Here is a 10,000-nt window from a genome sequence, read left to right on the forward strand (position 1 = left end):
TGCTGTAATTAAATCAGAAGGTGCTTCAACAAAGTATTAGTTTAAGGGTGTGCACTGTTATGCAACCAGCTTATTGTATGATTTTTATTTTTTATATTTTCCCCAAACATATTTGTTTGTTTTTCAACTGAATTGTGAAGTTATAGGTCACATTAAAGGTGAGAAAAGTTTTGAAATGATTTATTGTAGTCTCGTTTTTTATATCACAAAAACATGGCATTTTAACAGGGGCATGTACACTTTTTATATCGGATATATACATATATATATATATATATATATATATATATATATATATATATATATATATATATATATATGTGTGTGTGTGTGTGTGTGTGTATATATATATATATATATATATATATATATATATATATATATTATAAGAGGAAACTTTGTGTTAAAAAATATATGAGAAAAACAACATTGAGGCAAAACTGCTAAGCGCTTTCTTTCTATAATGCTTTCAGAACTTCTTCAGAACTAAAGCTATATATATAGGACCACATTTGTATCTGCAGCTTAATTTATGGTGCTTGAAGTTTTAACAGAAACCCCAAACTTGTAAGGTTGTGTATTGCCCTTCATTTGCAAGGAGGGGTTATTTCTTAGTATGAAATGACATTTTTCCAGTTGTCTGTGATGGAAGGTGATGAAGGCATTTTTAGTGCCACAAATCGGGGAGCAGCAGTGAGCATGTTAAGTCTTGACTATGTGACACAGGCACTAACTAATACTGACTGAATAATGTTCCCCAGGGTACACAGGGCAGAGCTAAGAGGTGACCGAGGTTCAAAGGGTGCTTTTGAATATTACAGTTCTTGACAAATTGTGTTTTAGTAGGACTACCTTGACCCTTTCTTGTGAAGAGTACAGTTTATGCATTTTCCTCCAAAAGCATTCAGTGAATTGGACAGCCAATCTGTGTTTCCTAAGTGATTTTGCAATAGTTATAAAGAAGATGTAGTGTTATTCCATGTTTTAGTGTGTGACCATTATCAGGGAGGAGACTGTCATTTCAGAACCAGCACCCTTCCTGATTTCCTTTAAGTATCAAATCTGTAGAAACTGCTGTAGTTGTCTGCAGTTATATAGTAGGATTAATTCCTTCAGCTAGAATATTTTGAGGATTTTTGCAGGGACATCATTCTGGCTCATATATTTTTATATTTTTTTTATCCTCACCATCTGCCAAGCATCAGATTGGCACATTTTTCTACCTTAGGGCAGGAGCTGATTGAAAGAGACTGTCATTCAGGCAGTCTTCAGGGATTTCTGCTCCACCCCTGACACAGTATGAGGGCTTGACTATACCTTCACCCTCTACCTGTGCATGCACACTTCTGAACCTGCTTCACCAGGGGGCTATTGCATTGCCACTGCTTGACAGAGCCAAACACACATCCCTGGTAGATGTGCTGCAAACTGTGCTGTCACTTTATTGTGGGAGTCAATCTTGCAACAACCTTCTGTCGCTGTCCTCCGTGATGACTGAGTTGATGACAGAACCCTCCCCGGTCAGCTCCTCCGGTACTTGGGCCTGTAATCAAACTTAGGTCTCATGAGTGATAATTGTGTATTGCTCTACGCCAAGGAGACAACTTTCTGGTGAACACGCTTGAGTGTTTTCTATAATCCTATCAATTCTGATCATTACGGCTTGGACAAGCTGACCCTCAGTACATTTCACCTTCACAGCAGTGTGCCCTGTTACCTGTTCATGTGAGGTGTGTTTCTGCCTCAGGAGCTTTACTTTTTGCTTGCCTCTTTGGCCGTATTGGTTTGGGCATTGCAGCTGAAAAGATAAGATACATTCGTGCTGCCATTATACTCAGAGGAGTGAAAATCACTGCCCGTGGACGTGTCTCATTGAAGCCAAGGGCTGAAGGAACACTATGACACAAGTGTGAAACTGCCTTAGATAATGCTGTGTCTTGTTTCAGTAGTAGGGGAACTATAAGGAAGGAGTTCCCAGGAAATATTTTGTAATCTAACTCTCTGCATCTCTTATAATGCTTTTATCTTAGAACTTGTAATTAGATAAAATGAGTAGCATGCACTTCCGAAATAACAACAGATGAAAACTGGCTGTTTTTTAAGATGTATCATTTGCTTAATTCTGCCTGTAATTATGTTTATCTATAAAACAAATGGAAATATTGTACTTTTTTGTAAATAGCTTATGATATTCTTAGATGTGTTACGTTTTATTTCCTAGGCGGATAAATTTCATATGTATGTCACGTACTGTAAGAACAAGCCGGACTCCAATCAGCTTATATTGGAGCATGCGGGGACTTTCTTTGATGTAAGTAGAACTTGCAGGTCAGTTGTAGACTGAAGCTGGTTGTTTATTTCTCTGTAGCTTTGTCAAGGGGTCAGGTCTTTGACCTGTTGAAAATGGTAGCACAGAGTCGCCCACACATCTACAGTTCATTGATAACATGAGTTTCGTGCTTAAAGTATGCCTAGTGCTATGGAATCCTCTGATAATATATTGTTCTGCCTATAACAAAGCATGGCATTATGAAAAGTAACAGATACTACGGCTGATGAACCTTGTTCACTGAATACCCTATTCATAAATAATATGATAATGAAGCCTATTGATAAAACTTTCTTTTTTGGAACAGTAGTAGCTGATTACAGAGTGGCCTGGGTTAAAAAGCTAGCCATTATTTGGTCGAATAAGTAGAATAAGGCATTATCTCTGGATGAAGTCAGATTCTTGTTCCAAAACTATGAATTATTTCAGTTTGAATACTTGTAGACCTATAAGGAAGCCACAGTGGACATATCTTCTTTCAGAGATATCTTATTTTCCAAAGATGAAGCCCATTTCTCTTTTTAAAGCTGCTGTTTTACAGGCGTGTGGCTTTAATATACAGTGCTGAAAATAAAAGCAGGTATTTACACTTCTGGTTGAAGCAAGACTGTAGCAAACTATACTGAGTGATGCATATTCATACTTATTCATTATATCCATAAGTCTCTGATTTGCTTTAGATCGCATATAACACTAAGTTATTGTTCTGCAGTTCCATTACATGACACTGCAGTTGTCCATGCTAGTATTATTTTTCACTGAGAGTTGTATAATATATGTAATATGTGTGAGTGTGTACCTTTTCAGCTGCTTCATAATTGCTGTTGTGTTTCTTCTAGTCTATTTGCATTTGAAGTTTGCATCCATAATGCAGATTTTTCTATATTTGTGTTACATGAAAAATTGTATTACGTCATTGCTCACAGCACTCACATCTGTAATACTAGAATGGAGTGTGTCTTTAGTGTCTTATTATTTGTTACATATTAAAAGATCTAATACTGAGAACGCTACTGATGAGTCATATAGCTGGGTTCATCATGTCTACCACTTGGAATTCACCCGTTTTTCAGAAAAAAAAACAAAATAAAACTGTGCTTGAATGTGCATAAGCCCAGTGTCAGTGGTTTCACATATCTGCTGTATAAACACTCATAGCCCCAAAGTCCCCTATATTTTTTTTTCTACACCCACAGTTCATATCATCACTCAACTGTCATCAGTGATGTCCCTATGTTTGTGTGCCCGTATCTGAATCCACAGAGTGTCTATGACGCCATCTTGTTACCAAACAAAAGTATCACCTTCATTGCTTGTGTTGTCTTAGCAAGGAACACTTCACTCATTGCCACAAGTGCCTGAGTTTCAGCAACACCACTCTGCAGTACCATAAAGAGAGAGACTTGTAGCCTGTCTTTTGACCAAAGATATAGTGTCATTTGAGAACTCCTTATATGAAGACCAGCAGGGGGGTCAACAGTGCTGCCCCAGGCATAGGTTGGCACATTCTAGAAGGACTATAGCTCAGCTGAGAGGGCAGGTCAAAACGTACACCGCCTAAAAGTAAGTCATTATCCAAAATGGCTTTTCAGTTCCTTCATATTCTGAGCTCATCCTTGACTGGTGAGGACTGAGACACACCCCAGTCCTTAGCCTGGATGGAAGCAGACTGGAAGAGACATTCCTGAAGCTCCCACCTTTGTGAGAAATGCATTCTGGGGTGCCGGCACCCTCCAGTCCCTAGATGATTGGCTGGAGCTTCTCACTGATCAGCATGATCCAAGGAAGCAGAATCTAGACTCACCAGGTCACTCAATGGGGGGACACATGGCCAAGATCTCACTACCTAGGACTTTCACAAGCAAACAGCAGGCCTGGTCATTCCTAGATTTGGGCCATCGGTTCATCCTACATCAGGGCTTGGTGCTTAAGGCCTAGACATAAATCAATGTTTGCAGTCTCTTGGGAGCATGAGTCCTGTGTTTGGGATCCTACACTTAGGGAATTCAGCCTGACTCCAGAGCTGGTCCCAGAGCAGGCCTTTCTTCCTTGTGTGACACCCATTGACAGGTGCTTAGTCACATTTGAAATCCATGTCACCCAATACCTGACACCCTGCACACCTCTCTCAAGTATTTACCTTGCATGAGACCATGACCAAACCTGCACCTGATGGTAATGGCGGTGCATAGAATTTCCATACTTTCTGACTCCTGTGAGATGTCAGAAGACTCATAAGCCACTGTATCTGAGATGAATAATAACAACAATGGTTGTCTCCCTTTGTTCTTCCCTTGGGTGAACTCCCCTTTGTTAGCTCTAGAAATGTCATGATGTCCAGCAGAATGTGTTCTCTGACTCCTTTCCGAGCTCCCCACAAATACCTTGTTACATTCGTGCAGAAGAAGCTTGAGGAGCTGGGGATCATCCCTTGCATGTGTATGGAGGCAGTCATCAAAGGTACTGTTTTTGGAAGCTGAGAGATATCCCAACTCTGCTTCTGCAGCCCTCAGGAAAGCAGAGGCTTTGTAACTCCCTTCCGGCAGAGAGGACTAAGTCCTTAACCAAGCAACTTCAGGCCAATTCTTGTGTGACCTCTTTGGTTAAACAGTGCATTTTTATAACCCTGCCATCTGAAAAGGAGTCAAAAGCTCTGCATAAGTTTAGTAAGAATATGTACTTTTTTGCCTTATTAGGACAGAAAGTCTTGAAATATTAATTTCAGCTGTACAAGTCACATTAGAAAAGCATGAAGAACTTCCCCAGTTTGGGCTCAAGGAGAACCTCATTTAGATCCTGTCAGATGCTTCTATGGTAGGCTGCAATGTAGTCTGTGTAATTCTGACTGTGTGAACACTTTGGTCAGGTTTGCAGACTTATTATGTGCCCATCCATGCAGGATGATATAACTGAAGTTATCCTTCTTCAAAGAACTCAGAAACAAAATTGTGAATTCTCATTTCAAGAGGAAAGTGTTTTTTGACTAGGACGCTCAGGATTTGGTTGATAACCATCTGGGGAGGAAGCAGTCCCTCAGCACTGAAGAGGGCCTTTATGATCCCCCACACACTACCTCCCCTTCCTCCTCTTCCTCTTCAAAGCTAAACCAAAGCCAAAAGAGAAAGAGAAAGAAGCCTCCTTAACCATCTGAGGAAGGCTAAGCATCCCATAATCCTACTGCCTCCCGGAACTGCTAAGTGTCCCAAGTGGGTGAGTCTGATGACAGTTCTGCCACAGCCAGACTCCTGTTTAGGAATGTATTTGGGAAGGGGGCATATAGTTCTTCAGGTTCACCCTTGGCATAGAGAGCCATCACAAAAACACAGTGGGTTCTTAGTGTGGTTAATCCCTGACATGTCTTGAAGCTAACTGTTCTTCCCCAGAGATACACAGCTGAAGGCCCAATGCATCTTAGCAGAGCCTCTAGGCTAGGCTTACCTTTTATGCTGAAAGAGGATTTGGAGGTTTCCCATGCTCAGACCAGGGTCAGGGGTTTACTCCCACCTTTTCCTCGTCCCAAACAGGATAGCAGTTTATATCCCTTTCTAAACCTTGCGTCTTCAACCAACACATCTTGTGTGTCCAGTTCCAGATATGGACCTTTCAGGGTTGTATTCCCCGGTTGTAGTGGGACATGTAGTTGATGTTGCTAGACATGATAGACATTTTTGGTACATCAGTGTCTGTGGTCTGCACAGGTAGCACCTCTAGCTCATTCTGCATGGACATCAGTTCCATTACAGAGTGTTCCTGGTTAGGCTTTCCTCAGCACTCAAATTATTTATCAAAGTGTTAGCCACAGTGACTGAAACTTTCCATGAGAATGATCTTAATGTGTTTCCTTTTGTGGATATTTGACTTCTGCCCACTACAAGGCCTGAGCCCTCTCGTAAAACCCTTATTCCACTTGAACTTCCATCTAGGATCTTAAATATCAAAGCAGCTGCTGTAGAGCTGTCCTATTAGCAAGCTTGTCACTTCAGATGAAAATGCTTATCCATTTGGGCTGAGCAGTACTCTCGGTGCCGAAATAAACAGCACTTGGTTAAGCAATTCTGTTCAAATTAATTGTTCGAACTTCATCAGAACATGATAAAAGTTCAATAAATTAATTTGAATGAAAGCACTTAACCAATATAATGATTTATTCCTGGTCTCAATGTATCAACTGCCATTTTGTTTTCTGTCCAATACTCTTCTTCTTACAAGTGACCCTGACCTATTGCAGACGTTTGTATGAGACAACTGCTGTAATGTAAAGGTGCATGAACCAGCTATTTTTGTCTACAGTGATCTTATGAAAGATAGCACTATGGTCCAAAACTGGCTGCTTAAGCAGTTCCCAAGAAGAATGTTGCCTTTCTGCCCTTCTTTGAAAAAAATCATTCCTGGGACCTGAAATTCATGACCACCAGATTTGTTTATCCACAGGTTTGAATCCACAGGCCAGACGTTTTGAAATTCATTTCCTGTAAAGTCTTCTTTCTGGTGGAGCTTTGGACAGTCATGTGTTGGGAATCATATCTGGTGTTTCCTAAGGATCAGATGTCCTCTAGGTTGAAACTACACTTTCTACCAAAGGTGATTTCCAAGTCGCCCCCTGAACCAATCCGTTCATCTCATTCTTTTCTTTGCTGGGTCATAAACCATGGAAGTAAAATCCCTTCTGACAGTTGTTGTGCACAATCAGCACAGATTTTTACTTGATGTAGGTGTGCAAGTTAAGGAAGATGGACCTCCTCTAGGGAGGAAGTGCTTGTGTTTACCAGTCATATATTTTCTGACTAGTTACATTGCCTTTGTCATCAGGTGGCTAATCACCTTTTGGTGAAGGGTGGGGCTATTGCTCACTCTTCTAGTTGGAGTGTCTACCTGCAGTGTTTACTTCAAGAATGTCTGCTTTGCAGACATTTGTGTTGGGACTACTTGGTCTTTTTTGTGCTCTGTTACTAACTTGACTACCATGGCACAAGAAGTCAGGCTTCTTTTCATACTGAAGTACTTCAGGAAACAGCCTTCTGAACTTTGTTTTTGAATGGTCGTCTAGTTTCTTCCACCCTGGTTGTTACTGCCTAGAATTGAACCCAAACATAGGCCCAATTAAAGAGTGTGCTTATTGTTATAACAGGTCCTTGTGTGGGCAGTCTTTCCAACCAACCGGGCATAGCTGTTAAAATTCACTGCATGCTGAGCAAGTATTTACTTTTAAATTACTTGTTAACAGTAAAGTATCAATTCTTCATTGTTACTTGTTGCTTTCCGAAAGGTGCTCAATGGTGGCTGTAGTAGCTGTAGGATGGAGGGTTAATGGTGAAAATTTAAAAACACTAATGTAGGCACTTGACATCACAGCATGCATTGGCACAGAGAGACCATGTTACTTCAAATAAAGTTTAGCTGTTCTAGTAGGATTGCTTCAAAACATGCAGAGTTATGATTGGTGGGAAGAATGAGTAAAACCAAAGGACTCTTCAATAATGGTCTTGTCTTTTGTCAGCTAATGCTATGAGAATATATCAGTTTTATGTCCTGTAGTTATGGCCTTGTGTTCTGCCCTAGTTTATGTATATCTGAAGTAGCATTACCTCTGTCTAACATGTACTGCTTGAAATTGCCTTTGTTCTACAGTTGAATTACATTTGTCTTTTACTCTGCACCTTTTACTCCAGATGTTATTGTTGTTGTTTTAGACTTGCAGTATATAACACATGGCAGTGCTCAATAGGTATTTGCAGTTCATGTGTCAGAAGCTATTGCGTTCAGACGTACATAAATTGGAACCATTCATTCCATTAAGGGTAAATGCCAGAGTCATGGTCAGCCACATTTTATCCAAAAGGAAGTAACACAATGAGGGACAATGTGTTTTAATGATGCCCCCCATTAAAAGAATATAACCTGAGGTGTGGTGTATGTTTTAGATTTGAAATCTCCCTCTGTGAACTTACTTTTCGATGGCACAGGTGGTTGCTGTAAGAGAGAAGTTGCCCCCTTTCTACTGAGGTGAAATGACCTCTGAGTTGATCATGTGAAGTTTGTGATCAAAGGGGTATATCACCCTGCATATCAGGTGGGGGGAGGCTTGTTTCAGTATTTTAACATTTTTGTCTTACTGTGCAAATCTCTTTTGAGCCAATTTATTTTACTCAAAACAGGGTAGCATTAAGAGGTTACAAATGACTTAGATCCCACCTAGATGCAGAAGCCTCAGAGTAATATAAGTGAGCAAAATAAAGGTGAAGCTATATTTCCTCCATCAATTTTGCAATAGGAATGAATGTATATGCCACATACATTTATCGATTATTATTACCCAAGGCATGTAGTGTATGGTATACTGATTTTTTTACACTGTAGCTTCATTTGCATTTTTGACATTTAAGAAGATTAAGTGATTCAAATGGAGTAACATATGAAGTAAATGATTTGACAGATGGACATTTCATAGGGCTCGTCCAGGATTGAACCCAGGACCTCTCGCAAGAATCATACCCCTAGACCAACGAGCCATCTTTGGGTAACATGTGGTCAGGTATATCATCAGCTGGACATGATCCCTTCGAGGAGGTATTGCTCATTAATGCCAAGAATTTAATATATTATTAGCAGGAGAAGAGGGGACACGGCTCCCTGCACAGGAGGATGGAGGTTCAGCCACCTCTTGGAAAGTTTTTCTGTTATTTTGTAAAATAAGCTTTTGTTTTATTCCCCACTAGGGGTAAACTATGTCTGCTAGAATAACTGTTCCAGGCTTAACCCCAAAGTAAGGACTGCCAAAGAGGGACAGAAGAATCATCTTGACTGAGCAATGAGAAACAAAGTTTGTGAAATTTCCCCCAAATACAAGTCGCATCCAAGTTATCCCCTTGCGTGTACCTATATGTATGTCCATAAAATGCTATATGATTTGCCTTGGAATATTTTTATTAGACTTTAATGACTGTAATCTGTTACAGATAATGAAGCTTTGTATAACTAAATCCTTTTGCATTATTGATAGGTGGATATAAACCTGTTATTCCCCAACTCAGGATTACTATGCTGTCAGATACAGTTGAATTTCTGTTTTCTGATTGCATTCTGGATGACTTGAGAAGACAGTTGAAGAAGCATGGGAAACCAGAGGGCAAGGATGTTTGTAATTATGTCTATTTCTGAATTCATTCACTCTTTTCATGTTCTGATACCTACTCAATCCCTGATTGATTTTCTGATATCCACTTAATCCTATTCAGGGTTACAGTGAGTGTAAGCGAAGAAGCAATCCTGGATGATCAATATCAGAGTCAGAGATTGAACAGATAGACAGACAGGCACACACACACACACACACACACACACACACACACACACACACACACACACACACACACAGAACCAGTTCACCTGTCTGCATGTATTTGGGATTTAGGATGAATGGGAGACCCTGGCAACTTGCCACCCCACCCCACAAGTACATAAGGTTGGTAAACCAACAAGCAGATTCCACAATGTTTTTCAGAAAATGGTCTGTAAAGTGCTATAGTTTTTTGCATATTTGAGCTGCAGTGTGTCATAATAAATAAAACAGTACAGTATGTACCCTGATCCCCTAGCATATGAATGTGACTGCTGAGCCTCTTTGTGGATACTTAATTTGTGTTTATTCACAAAAAGCATGTTCCTTTTAAA

General features: G+C 40.1%; 1 protein-coding gene across 3 annotated transcripts in view; it reads left to right on the forward strand.

The window, feature by feature from the left end:
* The window catches only part of KALRN (kalirin RhoGEF kinase), a 4,346,166-nt gene that overhangs the window by 2,923,389 nt on the left and 1,412,777 nt on the right, over window positions 1-10,000 (forward strand). For all 3 annotated transcript variants that reach the window (XM_044074926.1, XM_044074921.1, XM_044074920.1), the window contains exon 27: window positions 2,222-2,311. In XM_044074926.1, the coding sequence (XP_043930861.1) occupies window positions 2,222-2,311 (90 nt within the window). The remainder of the gene's footprint in view (window positions 1-2,221; window positions 2,312-10,000) is intronic.

Source organism: Protopterus annectens, chromosome 6.part0, assembly GCF_019279795.1.
Source record: "Protopterus annectens isolate FY-2018-M chromosome 6.part0, PAN1.0, whole genome shotgun sequence".
Lineage (NCBI taxonomy): Eukaryota > Metazoa > Chordata > Ceratodontiformes > Protopteridae > Protopterus > Protopterus annectens.